Source organism: Gallinula chloropus, assembly GCF_964237585.1.
Source record: "Gallinula chloropus genome assembly, chromosome: 6".
Classification (NCBI taxonomy): Eukaryota; Metazoa; Chordata; class Aves; order Gruiformes; family Rallidae; genus Gallinula; species Gallinula chloropus.
This window is the reverse complement of record NC_140091.1, coordinates 33,020,243-33,039,219: the sequence shown is the minus strand read 5'-3', so window position 1 is coordinate 33,039,219 and position 18,977 is coordinate 33,020,243. Positions and strand designations below refer to the sequence as shown.

Below are 18,977 nucleotides of genomic sequence, written 5' to 3'. Positions count from 1 at the left end.
TAGAACTTAATGAACATTATATTTTGTGATTATCTGTTCTATGACTTCTCTGTCTGCTAAATTTAAGGCTGAAGTCCATTCACCTTGATACATGAATTAGTAAAACTTGATACTATTTAAAATTTTATGTCAGCACATTTAATGACAGTTACTAACAAAGTTTGTCAGTTATCACATCAATGGATACCTGTATCCTACCATTATTAGAATCTGGGGTTTTCCAGGCCATGTAAAGGAAGTCAAAGTGCCTTACAATTGCTTACCTCTCTAATAGCATTACAATCAATTCCAAGTACAAAAATTTGTGTGGGTAACAGAATGAGGATGGTGAAGCATGGAAAACATAATGACTGGAGAATCAGGGATCAGGTTGGTATCCAATATATCTGGAAAGATATACTGATCAGTGAAGGAATACAGGAGAGAGGGCAAATCCTGACAGGAATGCACAATGGTAAACTACTTCTGAGCAAACCTTTAACAGACCTTTATGATCATACCATGATACTAACTCTACCCTGTGACCTGGAAATGGGGTAACTATAACACATTCCTAAGCGTATACATTTCTAAGTATAAATTAACGGCACAAGCTATAGGAATAAAACCAGAAAGCTAAGGCATCAAGTAAATTTCAGTTAGCAAGAAAGAAAAAAATAATAAAATGGTCCTATACACATGAGAAGAAAGAAAATAAATACATAGAAGTTCAGGATATGTACAGGAAAGGAGAGCAATTAACAAATGATGCAGAGTGACCCAAATTATTCACAGCATTCCCTACTCTCTGTATAAAGATGTCATGGTATAACTATTACTAAAAGCATTATTTTCAGCAAGAACATGGGATTCAGGTTTAGGCAGGAAAAGAGAGTTTTAGGATTATTCTTTTTTAATCAAACAGATGTGGTTCATGTATCACTGAGTCATTAAGGAACTAACAAAAGCAATCCACGGACCACTATCAATAGCACCAACAGACTCTAAGAGCTTTTGGTTCCAAAAGGCCAGAAGGGACCAACATTATATTTCTCTTCACAAAAAAAATGAATGAAAACAGCAATTATAGCAGAGAAAATGGAGTACATTTATTTAAAATGATAATGTGATATAAAAAAGCCAACATAAAAGTGTAAAAACTGAAGTTAAAACAACCTCATTTTTTGACCTTAGGAGGATGAATGGTCTCATAAAAGTATTATACACCATATTTTAATGAGCCAATCAAAAATGTAGTCTAGATAAAACAAATATACAGTAAGAGCACAAATTACTGAGAAACAACCCCTAACTTGTTTTCTATCACTGAAAAAGGACTGGAATCAAGATGCTGCATGATTCACGCCGAGCCCCAGTGACTTGGATAGCTGGAAAAAAAGCACATACTAATGGTTTCTACTGACATCACGTTTGGTGGAATAAGGGAAATAGGGAAGAAGTTATTAAACATTTTAAAAGGCAAGATAACAACTTAAAAGTCAAGCCAAACTTTAGGCCATAAATTGAGTACAAGACAATCCAATGCTCTTCCAGAAGGAACAGTACATTGTGGGATATTTTAGTGTGTGAGGCAAATAAATGACTTTTTTCCACTCAGTGCTAGCTAGGTCCCAGTTGAAAAATGGTGCAATTTTTCATCACGATTAGAGAAAGATGTAGAAAATTAAAATCCAAAGGAAAGAAAAATAATAAAAGTTTCAGAAAACATGATCAGCAAAGAAAATGTGAGGGAAAATAAAGAACTGGAAGGATATCTAACAGGAATCTTTATACCAAAAGGGAACAATCCTCTGCAAGTAGGAGGAGAAGGACAAGAAAACAATTTGATCTTCACTAATGAAATAGAGTATATCCTAGGAATAGTTGCTCCTGTGTTGACGTAACATTAACAAGAATTGTAAGTCAAACATCACACACCTTTGGAAGGGGGTTATACAAACATCTGTTAAAAACTCCCTAGCTATATTTCGTTCTGTCCCAATCCAGAAATTCTTTCACAATCCCTCTCAAACCCAGAATAATTTTTTTATGATTCTATGATTAGACTGATTTTTGTTTACAGCCACAGTCAAATTCAAACCTGCTGTGTGGAGAGTCTACGGCATATTCTCAGCACACCAGAAACAAGTTTACTGCCCTTTCCTAAGGTCATTTTGATCCATAAAGGTTCAGTTTTCCCTTGATATCTTTTTACCATCTGTTGCATTGACATAAAATGCTTTACCTTTAGGTTTGTCTTTCTTGACTAGTCTAGTGCAACTAGACTACTGGAGACAGAAGGATTGCAGAGAACACATACACGTAGCTTTCTGAAGAGAGATGGAACTGCTGGAACAGGCACACAGCCAGAAAGACTATGAGAGAACATGCTTCAACATGGCAACACCACAGCTCCAGAGGCTGGACCACTCACCACTTCCCGTTTCATCAATATGAAGCACACACACTGTAAGGTTTGTGTACCAAGGCACACCAAGCATCTTTGCAGACTGAAAAAATCTCCAAAACATTACTTCTGGTATCAATACTGGATGGGATGTTTATTTCCAACCCTGTATTAAAACAAATTCACTCCAAAGGGATGAGCCAGTTAACTGCTCTCCTCCAAGGACCTGACATTGTGATAAAAATACAACACAAACTGGTCAAGCTACAGTTTTCAAAGCTTCTGCACAGTTCTGTTGTAACAACATAGTTTTGCAGTGCCTGCTACACATCCTTACCTTCAAAAGCATGAGGATTTTAGTGCTTTTTTAAATATAATGCTATCAGGATTGGTTAAAAGATCAAAACCTAAGCTTTTCTGACAGACCTGTTTGCTTATACTTAAAACCAAGTGATTTTTCAATATGCATGTATGACTGATATTTTAATAAAAGTACTGATGGACTGGTACTCATAAAATTTTTAGTCCAAATATATGGGAAAGTTGCAGACAGAGTACAAGCAGGAACTTGTAATGAACACTTCAGCACAACTTAATATTGGACAGTGCTACCAGCTCTGCTTAAAATGCAGCATTCAGCAAGTTAGGCTACTTCCTCCACACTAAAACTGGTCTCTCAGCTCTGTTTACTTCTAGTGAGCAGATGTCTTCCAGGACTTAGACAATATAAATAGATTTGAAGTGAGTAATTACTAACAGGCTAATAACAACAGCACTCTATTCTCCAAGAAATGAAGTTCAAGCACTTACAATCTCTCAGCCTAAAGCTTGCAATCATTTTTAATTTTATATATTTCTAAACAGAACAGAGATGGGGCTTTCACTGTACAAGAAGGAAGTCTAGAAGAGGAAAGAGCAGTATAGGTTTCAGTATAGACAATGGTTTACAAAAGAAAGAAAATTGGCAGTAGAGGGGCTAAAAAAAAAAAAAAGCAGCCAGTCTTCCTGTTATTTATTCTGTTTTCCAATATGCCAACACAAGAAGGCACCTTTATCTCTGTCCAACAACCACAGGAAAGTGCACATATTGAAATCCACATCTAAAAGAATATAAGGCTAAGCAGAAGATGAAAGTTAACAATGAAGATTATTTCTGGTCCTATCTCTACTCTCTGACCTGCTTGACTTTAATGAAGGGGAATGACTTGATCAGACTTACCTAGAATTCTGTATTTGCAGCCTTTTTCATTATTGTATATGTATGTGTAAAACCAAACAATTTAGAACTCAGACTCTTCAGCTTTTAAATGGTTAAGATCAGAAATACACCTGGAACTAAAAATCTCTGGCGAGTGTGGCTCTATAAGAAGGGGACTTATCCAACATGAAATCTGAAGAACACCAAACCCAAAGTCCTCTGAACAGAGGAAGTTAAAAGGTCAGAGGTGGTTTTCCACAGCACTCCAAGAAAGCCACAAGGTAAGAAGGAACCTTTTGCACATGACTAAGAAAGGATTTGGTGTAACTTGCCATCAGGTAGTATTTACAATGTGATACACTGAAAAGCTGCTTAAAAGCATTACTTTGCAGCAGTGAGGCAAGTTAGGAGCTATTGAGCTACTCTAAATAAAATACCTCAAGACATTGAAAGAAAAATATCACAGAAAATTCAAGGATTATAATATGCATTTCTTAGAGCAAGTATAAGTGATATCGTATGTAAACATGTAAACCACTTTATTCCAGTAAAATGGCTCTAAATGCCAGCAGATGATATCGATACGAGAAAATGCAGAGTAATTAGTTAATCTAAAAAATGCATGAGCAGGAATTTGACTGCTAAATGATTAAACTGGTACATTTTAAAATGTGTATTAATATTTAATTATTGACACTATGAGAAAAGAGAAAATCTCTTGATGTTACTTCTCAGCTCTTTCTGATACTCAGTAACCCATGTATTATTCATATGAATAGTTTGTGCATATACAGTCAATCACCAGTTAAATAAAAGAATCATTCTCAAATTCCCTAATCACCTCAATAGATCCTAATGCAATATTTTCCACATTTGGGAATCAGAGTGTTTTATTTAAGAAATCAGTCTGGCCATGATGAATACAGTGCAGCCTGAGCAGACATCAGTTCAAAGAATCAGATGTCAAAGTGCTCCCTCTAATGTCCCTTAATCATCACACCAATTAGCAGCTGAATAGTGATGTGATTAAAAAGACTGCTGCTATCCTATACCTATTCAGACTAGTAGAATTCTACATATGTTCTACCAATTAATGTTTGAATAGAGCAGCGATTAGAGAGACATCTGCCATTGTATATTCATTCAGAAAAGAGCTAAACTTGCATATTCATCTGCAATGAAGACAAAAATAAATATTTGCAAAGGTAAACTATACATTTAGATTATAAAGATAATTGAGTTGATTTCCTTTAATGAGTGTTCTCTATTTTACAATATTTGGGATTATTTTTTATTTATAAATATATAATCTTTCATCAATACATGTCTAGAAATGGCCAAATTATTCACTGAAAAAACATTTATTCATTGAACTTCCTGATTTCAGGCCTTGGGTGAACTGGGTTTCATATCTACTTGTATGCAATTTGCACTATTTCTGCTTCAACACACGAGTTATTTGTGAACTTTTAACTTGATTATTCTGTAACTGCAACACATGATGGGGCACAAAATCCCACAGCATTTTTCCAACTCACCGGAAGGCAACACTTAGAGTAAGAAACTGATTGCAGCTGAGAAAGAAAAACCTATAAATAAGATTATTCTATGCAAGCCTGGACATTTGCACACTAAGATGTCCTTACAAAACAAATAAAAATTCTTACTACAGATGTTCATATTTAGCAGTGACAGCCACAGAAATACTATCCAAGTAAAAAGGAGTTTGAAGCTTTAGCAAATTATTACTACCGTTTTAAGAGAGCAGCCTTGTCCTCTGAATTTAAAGAACAATGTGAATTGCTACATCTTGAGAGCAATTGCAGATCTCCCTCTTCACCATTAGCACAGATCAAGCTGGTAACTACACCCTAATGTTGCAGAAAAAAAGACAAGGTGAAGAATTTGGTTCTCTCTAATGTCTGGGAAGTACTACAGAACAGTAAAATACTCTTGTCCAAAGTGATGTCCCTGCAAAAAAAAAAAATAAATCTGAGCTTAAAAAATTATTTTGTTCAAGGAAGAGAGGCTCTTGTCCCACAATGCTGACCGGGCTTAGCAAACCTAAGGATGAAGAACAATGCTACTACTGCCAGGAAATCAATACTGTTACAGGCTATGGCAATTAACTACAAACCAATTTAAACCCCATTTCCTTTTCACCTTTCTTGTCTCATTGAAATACTTCCAACTCTTCCATCTGGAGCAATTATTACTATTTCTAAATGCAGAAACTGAAGAAAGTCTGAATACACAGGTGGGTTTGCAAGATCTGCTCACTTATTCTTAGCAGATATCTACAAGGTTTCAACACAAAAAAAGGCTGGACAACAAAATCCGGCTGAATTCTGTGGTGACAAGTTAATTTATAAAGATTGTGGAAGTGAATTTCATGAAAACACAAACCTGCACATGTACAAGGTAAAAGCAGAACTTGTCCCATCATGCTTAGAAACCCTATTCATGTGCTGGGCGTAATACTAATGTACACAAGGCCTGCCCATCTATTTCATAATTTAAATGCCAGCAAGCATAAAATACATACAGAAATGGAATTATAGGGAGTTTGGAACCATAAATAAAAACACAAATCAGATATCTAAACAATCCTGAACTGCCTAGGAAAACACTGAAATCAAAACAAATCCTCACATCATCCACAGTCTGTTTCTTTGCTTTAGTTTGATCTTTAAATTGATGACCTAATGCGAGTTACATTTTGCTTCCTTCTCCAAGGTTTACTATTAGTGTAGCCATCTCAAAACTCGCCTGCTTTTACCTTCTTCTGACCAACAGAAACATTTGTTCCCCCAGAGTAGTGGCATTTCTTTATACCATCTTTCATCATGACTCAGAAGAAACCAGTGTTAATGCTTATGTTTAGTATGGTTACCAAGGGTGACTCAGCAACAGAGAGTTTGCCTACTCTAATCTAAATCTGAGTCGAAATTTCTGAAGAAAAGCTGGCTGATCTTGCACCTACAACTATAAACCATTTTTACAGCAAAATTTGGTTGCTAACACAGTAAATAAAAAATTGCATTTGCTTAAAGCATAATTGAACCTTCCTCTCTCCTAGGAGAATGTGTCTCCAACGTTGAGGAAAGATACTGATACTCAGTTTCCACTTCAGAACTCATTTAATGGGCAACCCAAAGTGTCTCAGAGCAGGCTAGGAGTTAAAATTTCACTTGTGTAATTATCCTGAGGAAATATGTAAGACAGCCATCTGGAAGTGTATTAGACATTACAAAGTCACTGTGTGCATGCCTCAGCAGATGCAGCTTTTGTTCGGAGTTTTGAGGGCTGTTAATTTAATTAGTTTTGTATTTTCATATTCCCACCTTCCCTCCAACAGTAATTCTGCAAAGGCAGCATCAGTACAGCTTTAAAAGAATCCAAAGCTAAAAGCCAAATTCAGATTTTAAGGAAATGCAAACAAGTATACTTCTTACTGACTTCAAATAGAGCTTGACCTGTTCATTAGAAGGACTAAACATTACTGCCGATGGCTTTTTAGACTATAACAGAAAATTGTGCTCAATGTATCTTTTCCTACATTAGGGTTTGTTTTTTTTTTTTTATTTTAACAAGGCCAGAAAAGCATGCTATCATTTTGTTTTCTTTGCTTATTAAAACCACTCAACAGCAATAAGAATGTAAAGTCTCTCATTTTTTCTTAATGCCTTTCCTGTAATGTGCTACCAAACAAATGTTTAAGTTTGATTTTTTTTTTGTCTTTTTTTTTTTTTTAGTTTTATAGGACTTTTTCTGCAGGAATAGTAAGTTGTGTGGTGAATCTTGCACAGTAAAAATAAGCTACATATTCCTGTGTAAAGAAAATGTTGCTAGTTCTAAAAACTAGGACCATCGCTCACCTAAAAATACCTTTTACAGTTTCATCAAGCATTTTACATTTTCTTATAGTGATTTGCAAATTAAATAACATGACATTTCCACAAAATAATTCATAATAGGCAGTATAAGAACTACCTGAGATGGAGGTGAGTACACGTACAGATATACCTAGTTGCTTATCTCCAACCTTTAACCCTGTAACACGTGGTCCTAATAACTGCACAGCTCACCCGCCACACAGTAATGCAGAACAATGAAACCAAGCTGTTTATTAGATTGTAATCCTGTGCCAAATCCTACAATATTTGACAACATTCACAATGTCTTTCAAATGAAAATCCAGCCAAGGCATGCAAGCAAGCAATGAACCCGAAGTCGGTGGTGTTTGCATAGCCCAAGCAGCTCAGGCCTTGGAGATCTGAGAACATTTAGGACAGTGTGAGGTATGCAAGCACAGCCAAGAGCAGGACTGCAGGAAGGCAGACAATTTCTAGAAAGCTATGCACTTTCATAATCAACAGCAAAACCTTCAAATATCAAACATTTTCTGAATAAACTGAATAGAAAAAACAAACAAGGTTGATACTGGGCAAAGTCCAGAGGTAACCAAGAGGGACTATAAAGCCCAGAAGCTATAGAAACTGTGTGTTAACACACCCATTAGGAAAATATATATCTGTATACTATAGTTTGAAGTTTAACTCACTAGGATAATTTACATTAGAACAGCTAATCAGGTTATTACACCTAGCTGCCCTGCTGCATAGATACCAGAGCTTCCTAAAAAAAACATTTCTGAAAACAGGCATTTACAGCCCAATATTGATTACAGGTTGCCTGAAAACATAAGAATGTAAACTGCAGCTGTCCTGGAGCTGCTCGCTGAGCAGCTCAACTAGCAGCAGGGAGAATTGTGGGCATCAGACATTCTAAACTAATCATCCCTGTTCACAAAGAGAAGTTGTTCATGTACATGCTCAGGATAGCCTGGGTTGCTCCTCCCAGCAAGTATTTGTTGGTCATAGCAGATTTAATAATTTTGAAAAACTGAGAAGCTTTGTGGGCTTTTTGGTTTTGGTTTGTGTTTTGTTGGAGGTTTTTTTTTTTTAAATAATAAACAAATATCAACTATCAAACCTGAATTTTCCTACTCAGTGGGACATGTTTTGGAAACACTACGGAAAGACACCGTAACATTGTACCCAGAACGGACATTGTTTTCAGACAACATAGTAGTGGCTCTACCTAAAAGACTTCTGAATTTAGAGGATTATTGAACAGAATCTGTAGGAAGACAGAAAAAACACTACAAGCCATCTAATCAAGTGAGAGATCAAAGAGACAAGGAAGTCTGATAGGATTAGTCAAATATCACACTGAGAATAGGAATCTAAATACCTAGAGAGGTAACGATGATATCTCACGGTAGAAATACTGAACAACACAGACAGTTTCTAATAAAATAATATTTATTCTAAACCCACCTGTTTCCTGAAAAATACAATGCACAAAATTTAAAATCCAGAGCTGTATTTTAATATAAGCTTTATGTATTTATACATTACCATAGCTATGGTCATGTATATATGTAGCTCTACGTATACAAACATATGTATATAAAACAGGTGCACATGATGGGTTCCCCTATTTCTGCACGGCGATAAAACTACTTTTAAAAGTCTTAGAAAGCACAGCTGAGTGCTGCTCTACCCAGTGTTACTCTGGGAAAACAGAAAGAAAAGGAGTAAGTGGGCAGCATCCCTGCAGGGTATGGAAGAGGCAGCTGACGCCGGCTACCCAGGGAGAGCCAGTGGCTCTGCAAGGCTCAGGAGGTGGCAAGTCAGCTGTGACTCCACTTGATACTCGAGATGGATTGGACTCCATAACAAAAGGGAAAAATGTTGCATCAAAAACTTACTCACCAAAAAGGAAAAAAGTCCTACACATTCTTAGTTCTGAAAAGTAAATAGCTGATCACAAAGTAACCAATCAACAGGAAAAGAACTAGGTGCCAAATCTGGCTACTGAACAACACAGGAAAGTCAAATTTTAATTTCTCACACAACAGATTTCAGCATCAATGTTTTACTGCATGTTCCAGATGCAATAATAAATGTGCACTTACTGGACAGCTTTTGTCAGAATTCCTTTTCCACTGCTTCTTGACTTGTTTCTTCGCTGCAGTTGAATGAAGAGTTGCATGCATCTGTTTCCGGGGATTTAAAGCCAGAATGTTCTGTAGAAAGAAAACAGAAAATAATAAAATACAGATAGAATTATCAAAAACATTTAAAGCTTCTTAAATCCCACTTCTCATACTTATTTACAATGATATGCAAAACCAAAACATAATTATTCAATATTATAGACCAACTTCATATCAATTTGTTTAGATTTGTACTGTCCAAACCACTTAGATTTTGAGTATTTAAAGACATTTCTAGGACTGCTAGAAAACAGAATTATATTTAGTGGCCATGATAATGGTTTCCATTCCCGGATGTTTGTTATGTACAGCATATAGAAACACATAATTCTGCTTCATTATATCACTCCAACTAACACTTGTAAAGCAAAACAAGCAAAAATATTTTAAAAGATCTGGGTTATTTCTGGAAGTTTCATCATTTCAGTATAAATACCAACTTTCCCCTCACAGGAATCTGCTTCTATGCCTAGTGAGTTGATGAGTTAACTTCATTTCCCTTACCATGCTTTTATTTGCAATAAGACAAACAAATGTTGCAAATATAGATGTACTTTAAGTGACAGCGGTGGTCTGACAACACAGGAAGAATGAAATTTATAATGTATTTCATTACACTCAAAAAACTAAATCAGCTTTTTGGAACCCAAGCTCTATTTCAAATCAGGCAAATAACAGGTTTCTAGAGCAAAACTGACATTTAATTCAAAGGGTGAGTGTGAACAGTGTGCAAGGGACAGATACAGACTCAGGTCTGTGATGGAGAACCAAAACAGGCATAATGTTGGCTGTAACCCCTAGAATTGGTTCTGTAAGTTTTCCTTAAAAAAAACCCAAAAAAACCACTCTTGACTCCAGCATGATACTCCTCTTTGGTGAATAGGGTGTGTTTATTCTGCTACTGTATGTCAGAGAAGTGTGAGATTTACAGAAATGGACAATGAATGTAATCAGTATCAGGGAGTTATGAATAGTCCATCAGGATGTTTATTTTAAAAGGCTGCTTGAGCAGGTAATAATGATGAAGTAGTAATCTGCCGTATTAAGATTTTATTGTGTTGATGTTTCTGGGGATTTAGGGTTTTTTTTTTTAATGCAAAGGGGTCAATTTCTAATCAACTATTTAATGCTTACTCTGGACTGATCAGTAATTCATTTTTCCCACAAAACAGAAAGCTCACCTACTTAAAAATTCTACCTGCAAATAACAACACAGCCCAGTACAATAACTCCCAGCTTGCCTGAAGCACAGAGACACAAAAAAGTGGCTTATAACATTCAAAAAAGTACAGACTATTTAGCAGCCTGCGTGCTGTTGACTTTCAGGCAGAGTTAGAGGGTATAATCAGATGTGGCTCTGCATTTCCAGCAGTAAAGACTCTGTTCCATCTCTGGGTGTTCCTCAGCTGAGTACTTCAGGCAAGATGTGGCAACCAAATGCATTCAGTGGTGGTTTATGCTAATTTATTTCATTCTTAATTAAAACAGAGCAGGGACATTCACATAAGGGATGTCACTTACAGCATCTCAGTTGCTACTTTAATTTCTCAAGATGATCAAACTCAACTGTCAGAGCACATCTGACTCACCGGTGATAGGCTGTTGAGTACCCAAATCACCCAAACGAGGCAGTAGGTCCTAAATCACACATACACTTTAGCAAAATTTTGCCTACTCTCTTTTGTAATCGCTTAATGCAACACTCTTGGCCATGAATATTATAATTATTTTAGCAAACTGAAATGAATTGCAAATTTCTAGTAATAAACTGTAACAGATGTACTCCACTGGGTACAGCACCAGTTGGTTTAAAACGTGGAACAAATGGTGGGGCAAGCCAAGGACGGAAGAATCCCCATATGTTTGCTCCTGTTGGAATTCTGCAGCAGGAGTGTGGCTCCAAGCGCAACAGTTGCATAAATCCAAAAGGACTACATAGTGCAGCATGTCCCAGAATTAAATCTGAAATAAAACTGGCACAGAACATACTAAATCACATATACAATAGAAAAATTGCTTATATTCCCACTACCTAAATAATATACTATCTGCCTAAACCTTGGATCGCTGACCAAGGTGGCTGTTCCAGCTAGAGGCCCCTGGTGTTTAAGAACCACTCAGAAGTTAACTGCCTAAATGGGATAGTAATGTAAATGCTTTTGGGTCTGTTAAACTGTCAGAAAGGAAAATTGGTGAGGGTGTTTTCTTCCTTTTCATTTCAGTTCCCTGGTTGGTTTTCTGCAGCTTATGGCCGGTCAGACATTTAGTAAATTTAACAAATAAATTCAGGTAGGTCAGCCAGTAAGTAGAAAATTACTGAAAAGAAAGTTCTAGAGAGAGTGTTGCAATCAACATTTAATGTGTCCATCCACCTAAACAAAAATAAACCACAATGGACATGCAAGAAAAGAATCCCAAGACCTTCAATCTCTCAAACACACAGGCCATCTGACCAGGAGGAGAGCATGTTGGTGATGAGTAATATTTAGGCATCTGTGATCTTGCTTGTCATGGTCCCATGCTTATTCTGCTACATAAATTCTGGTTCTTGTCAGATGAGCTGTTGTTTGAGCTCTCCAGATGTTGAAAGGGCAAGATTTAAGTTCCCCATCGGAAAACGTGGGTACGTAATACATCACTTTTCAGAGTACTGTGAACTTTGCATTTCACATTAAGATGTTATTTGTACATTGATGGGGAACCTATGAATTATATATTTCATATTTTACATAAATGGCCACATTTATTTCATTAAAAATAAAGTAGGTATAAAACCACTATCATTAACGGCTGCAAATCAGACTATAATGTGACTGTGTTTCTTTAGAAAACTATTTAGGGATATGTCAATGGCCAGAGAAATAGGGCTACGAGTAAGTACACAGAAGTACATTCAGCCCATGCTGAGTACACGCTTGTGCCACAGCTGCACCACATGCACAGTAGAGTTAAACTTGCACCTTTGCACAACACTGATGATTACAGGCAACACCAAAGCATTATGCTTCCATCATTCCATAGATTAAAGACCTAACTTTGGGAAGAAGACCAAGCCTCTAGAGAATATAATACATAGTGCAGATGATTCCCTCAAAAACTACTACTTTATGGAATTTCTTTAATAACCACCCATGACAATGATTTCTCCTATATTTTTTAAAAGACAAAGATTATTATAACCTAAAAAAATATTTTAAAATTGTTTAGTTCCCTAATACATACTCTTCTAGAATGGAACAAAATCATTATGACTAATATATAGTGATTTAGGTTGCAAGCATCCTAAAACACCATAAACTACTCCTGTGTAATGTACATTGAGAATGACTAGCATGTCTAAGTGATAGTTTTTAAATTTTGAGAATTTACTGATAAATGGTTATGTTGATCTGTGCCAACACAGTAACACAGCTTCTGAGAATAAACTTGCCATAAGCTATTCATTAGATGTTTATTGCGCAGCTTCTACTTTAAAGGCTGTGATTAAGAAGTCTACACAAAAAATACTAGCTCTAATCTTCACTATCATCTATTAATAAAAAGGCTGTAAAAGTTTTAAAACAGCATGTTATATCACATTGAGTAATTTATCAGGAATTTGAATTAATATTACTCCAAACTACATGATTTCAAGGCAGTCAGTCAGGATAGGGCTCATTCTACAGTTGGGAGTCCTATTTCTGATACAGCATTTTCAGATAAATCAAGACAGGCTTGGCACATCCTCTCTGGTGATCCAACATAAATTTCTGCTATAGAAATTTCATTTAATTAAAAGTGTCACACCCATTTTATTCCCATCTCATAAAGCCATCCTTTTAGCTGAAATCTAAAGAAGCTATTGCAATTAAATCTGATTTTTAATTAAATGCATATTCAGCAAAATAAAATATAAAGTTATGGAAGCACTGTGCTTATTAAGAACACTCCAACACCAACCAAGAAAGGGAGGAGAGCACAGTGAGGGGATGGTATTAAGAAAAAAAGCACAATTTACTCTGTAGTCCCACCTATGATGTAACTTCCAGGCAGTCATCACAGCATTGGCCTTATAAAATACACTACATTTTTGAAAGCTTTTCTTTAAATCGCCAAGTCTTTGTGAAGTTTGTTTTTTTTGGGAAAAAAACAAACCCAAAGTTGGGTTTTTTTGGGGGGAAAAAAAGTGGGGTTTTTTTGGGGGGGGGACTTTTTCCCTGCCTCTCCAAAGTAATAGCCCTAGCAAGGTGTCCTGGTTACATGAACCTTATTCCTCACTTGAGACAGGAAATTTGGTAAAAATTCCATAGTAAAGATTATTCTGCTTCTGGAAGAACTGTTACTGAAACCAGTGAGTTACACCAGGAGCATCTTTATATTTGTTACTGGCAATTGAAAGCCAGAATAAGGATCAGAAAAACCCTCTTCGGGCTGTCACACGTCACAGTATTAAAACTGTATAGGCTTCTTAAAAAGACAAAGTAATAATTTGCTCTGTTCATGGATTCTGTCCACTGTCTCTAGCTTGTTGGGGAAATTTCTTATTAATAGCCCCAAAACGCCTGCTGAAGGTCGCCACAGATCAATAAGCATATAGCCGCAATGAAGCTGCTGAAAACACAACTGTTCACGTACAGACTATGATGACAGACATAAAACATGGTCCCACGTGCTATTTGCCTTTTCAGCATACAGCACATTCACCTAGCACAACCCCTGCAAGACACAGCTTATATCCTGGTTTACTCCAGTTGCTTCACGGAGGATTCTCTGCTGAACTCTTATGTATATATCAATTAAAATTCAGGAGTAGGCTAGGCATGCTAGGGAATGCATGTGGAGAGCAATTTAACCCACCCCATTCCATTAATCTACCCAATTTCCTTAAAAAGAGTTGTAATCTCCCTCACAGCAAGTAACATTAAACGTATTGCAAGATGCATATGTTCACCAAGTGAACATAATGAGTACATATTTATTTTTTCTAAGAGTAATGAGCATACTAAACAATTAATTTCAAAGCTATGCAAGTGTTAATTCACTGACAGAAACAAGTATCTCTGGGGGGGGGGGGTTCCCTGATATTTTCTAGTATATCTGAACAGGAAACTCATTTTTTATTAGTCAAAGACCAAAGGATTCAAGCCGGAAGTATTGGTTTTCCTGAGATTAGATGACCCAGAATAATGACTGTTGTTTAAAAATCACGTCAGTTAAGAAAGAGATGACTAAGGCATGAACTCTTTTTATTAGTATCTTATTTGAATTGCCTAGTTCACATTTTACTTCTCACATTGAATCTGCCTTTTGGAACGCTGCACGAAGCACTAACAAATGCAGCACTTGAAACACCATACAAAGTCCCTTACTAATACAAGGGGAAGTGTCACTACCAAACCAGAAAGAGCAAGTTCTCACCCTTGAGAGTTTGTAACACTAACAGATAAACAGGATTCAAAAAATAAGTACCCATTGTGTCACATCTTCTAGAAGTTAGCTCTGTGTTATCTTTCATTATTGAAAGAATATGGGAAGATCTTGTGAATCTTTTCCTCATGCTTATGTATGAAAGAACATCTCATAAACCAATATTTATTTCCTTACTGAACTGAACTGCTGAGAATCTTCACAAGCCATGTATATAACCTGGCTGATAATATATCTCACAACTTCATCCAAAAATTTCAAAAAGGGGTAAAGACTGTGCTTTCACAGTGGTTCAGGCCTGGTTTAATTAGGAGGCAATGAAGGCCAGAAAAAGCCTGATGAAATGTGAAGTGACAAAAGGTGTCAGTCAGTAGTGGGGTCAGCCTTTGGAGAACCCAGGTCTAGAACCAGAAGATACCAGACAGCACAGGGCTCAGAAGGGAAAGCCACCAAGAACTATTTTTGTGTATTACCACATATGTTTCCTGTTACTCAGACAAACAGCTGCATGTGTGAGCAAAGCCATGACCTGACTATGAACCCATTTATGTTATGGTATATCACAGCATGACAAGCTGCAACCCTCTCATCACCTCTCAACAAGGATAAATGCTCCAGGTGACCCTCCGTGCCCATGACCGAGAACTAGCAATTTACATTATTATGGTATCTTCAAACCAGAGTCCCCAAGGTCCAGAGAGTTGGAAGATGGGGCTCCACTTCTGGCACAGCCAGCCAGCCTGTGAGTAGGACCAGTGCCAGAAGAGCAGCAGTGCTGCAGCCTCGTGCAAGGCAGGGGCTGACAAGCTGATGGGCTCAAAGGACTGGGGCCTGACCCTGAATCCTGGTGACTACAAGGGCCACAAGGGAGGAAAAAAAAATACCTGGGAAAAAAAACCCTCAACTTTTAATAAAATTACTTATTTCTTCTCTGAGCCACAAGCTCAGAGTCATAAAACCCAGTAAGAACTCAAAGGCCACTGGATGATCTTGTGGTGAGCATATTCTAGCTGTGCACTGACAGCTCACTGCCTTTAGCACAGCACTTCAGTGTTACACCTTCATCTTCACTTTTCCACACAGCTTTGGGTCTCCCCACAACACAGATTGTTTCTACACCAGAGCAAATCTCTTTGCAGCTTCTTACATTCCATACACAGCCTCTAATATCTAGTAAGACTGTTCTTTATCCTGTATTCATATCATAGCATACAAGTATCCTAGAGGTGCAGTCCTAGATTCAGCACAAAGATACTTTGGGAACGGGGTTTCCAAAACAGATTTCCCACTGCAGATTTTCGCGGTACTCAGACTTCCCTGCAGTATGCAAATACTGTATCTTCACAAAGTGTTTTCTAAATCACCCCCACAAGAGTCAGGAAAGTCTTGGTTACAGATATATTAACAAAGATACCTCAAGCACTTGGTGTTACATAAGCAAAGTTAATGCATCACAGTGTAACAAAGCAGCAAAAATTACACAACCCCTAAACATTGTTTGCCTCATTTTGTGGATACATTAACTTCCAGATTAGGAGCTTGATTTCTCTCAGCAATGCACTTGGGCTAAGTATAACGGTAGCTTCTAGAAGGTTCATTAAATAGAACACCAGAAGTGTTACGTGCTTCCCATAGACGCCAAGCACTATCCTCTGGGTGGTAAATGACGCCGCTGGAAACTCTGCGTGTTATCTCCTTGATGCAGCCACGCTCGGCAGAAGTGCCTTGACCCTCACAGGGAGAACAAAAAGAGAGTCCTCACCCTCTGTGCTTAAGTCTCTAAGTAGTACCCCAGTTTGACACAAGCACACATACAGTAAAAGTACCGTGAGGTGAAGTTCTCAGACCCGAGGCTTTTCTGGGAACACCTGCCTGTGGTAAGATGGCACTTCCACACTCGGAACAATACACCACACCGAAAGCTACGAGGGTACACACAGCAAGCTCAGAGAAAGCACAGCTCTCCTGGAGCACAGATCTCAACTCAAAGCTCAATTCACCATTGTGTATTAATTCTGTTGAGCTAAATATTTAATTGAAGAGCATTTGAGAAACAGAAGGGTTTAAAAATTGGTACAGCTAGTGTTCTACCCCTATATTTAACACTTTAATACATTTTCTCTCTACTGGACAGTCTTTAAACATCCAACAAACCAGCTAAGTGCAAAAAGCCAGAGAAATTCACAACTTTGATCCTCGGCTTCATGAGTGCTGTTACTTTAAAACTAAGCACATGCACAGTCTCCACAGTCTGCGAAGCACATTATACTCCAAGTTACCTTTTTTCATCTCCTAATAAAAATATCTTCCTTCTTTACTTATCAGAACTAAAAGCTTCAGCAAACACTTTGGTTTGCATCACAGGTATAACACACATTTTGGGTTTCCTCAGTGTAATGTTTATCTGCGCCTGGATCACTTGCACATCAAATTGCTCTGTTACATGAGGAATACTAAGTAACATTTGTAACTGCTCACTCACATGGAGAGTCATTAAATGAGTACCTCATTGAAAAACAGATCATTATCATACACATGCATTTACATCTCACTTCCATTTTTCTGCAAGACAACAAACAGGCTGATAGAGAAAGCAAGCTCAGTTGCCTTTGGAAATAAACTTAGTGCCAAAACCAAAACTCGGCCATTGTATCCCCATAATTGAACCTCTCAACTGAACCCTCAATTGCAGCTGTTTGCTTAACCAAAACCCAAACTTGCATTAGAGGCATGTCAGTTAATGAAAAGTGAATGCTTTGCTGACTTTTGATTATAGGAGAGAAATTAGCATTAAAAGTTATTACTTCTTTAAGTTTAATCATTGGCAAAATCAGCGGAACTAATTTTAGCTGAGCAAAGCACTGTTCTGAAAACTTTGTTAAAAGGTGATTTTCAAAGTCCAATAAATGAACCTGAAATGCAGGGATGAGAGTGACAATATACATCCAAAAGATCTAGTACATTCAGTGCTTGAAACACATATGAATGCTTGTATTTGTTCCAAGAACATGCCAACTATCTATCAGTACTGACTTTCTAAATCTGTCGCAACATTAAGCAGCAACAAGTAAACTTACCTATGTTGCAACTAATGTGCAAACTTCTACAAAAATTTCAGGATTGACTTTTTAATACAATGTACAAAACTGACAACAGAACTACTGGTTTCCTAGTACTTTTGTGCACACATCAGCACATCCTAATCAAAAAGGAAACAACAGAAGTGTGAAGGACTTGTTAATTATAAACACTAAGTTACATATTTAAATATTACCAAATGTCTGATAATTGAAAAATTAACACAGACAATTTTCAAGCAGTAACACAATAGCCAATGCAAGTAAGGCAAGAGGAAACTGTTGCAAACTTATCCTTTTCCTTTTAACATGCCATTGGCTTCTTTAGCAGCAGCTCACAGTGATCCTATGTTGGCACCTTTGAGCATGTGACATTCTGGAAACACATAGGGCATCCCATGCATTATACATGACAATGGAACATACATCAACAATGGGGAACATGAAGCAGTTCCCTGGAGTTCGTCAATCTAAGTCAACAAATTTTATTTTTAAATCTTATTGACACTAAATACCGCTGAATGTGTGGGCCAGAGGCAGAGGTGATACTCTTAAAAACATAGGATTAGGCTGCCCAATCTAAAAATGTGCCAGGGAACATTTGGATCCTTATCTATCATACTTTGTCTCCTGCTTATACAGAAAACTTATTTTTAAAACACTTTATAAAGGATGTTGTATGTAGCAGTATTATTTACCAACTCTTTTACTTACTAAGACACGTCACAGTTCTGCCTTGAGACTACTGAACAGGGAAGAAGTATTATTTTTACCATTTGTAAGGATTTCTAAAAATATAGTTAAGTAGTTTGCCTATAAACAAACCATAACGATTCTAAAGGCTTG

General features: G+C 37.0%; 1 protein-coding gene across 1 annotated transcript in view; it reads right to left on the bottom strand.

Annotated features, from left to right (window-relative positions):
* The window catches only part of DPYD (dihydropyrimidine dehydrogenase), a gene marked incomplete at its 5' end in the record, with an annotated part of 351,370 nt that overhangs the window by 320,928 nt on the left and 11,465 nt on the right, over nt 1-18,977 (bottom strand). Inside the window, one exon of the mRNA XM_084266073.1 lies at nt 9,568-9,678. Within this exon, the coding sequence (XP_084122199.1) occupies nt 9,568-9,678 (111 nt within the window). The remainder of the gene's footprint in view (nt 1-9,567; nt 9,679-18,977) is intronic.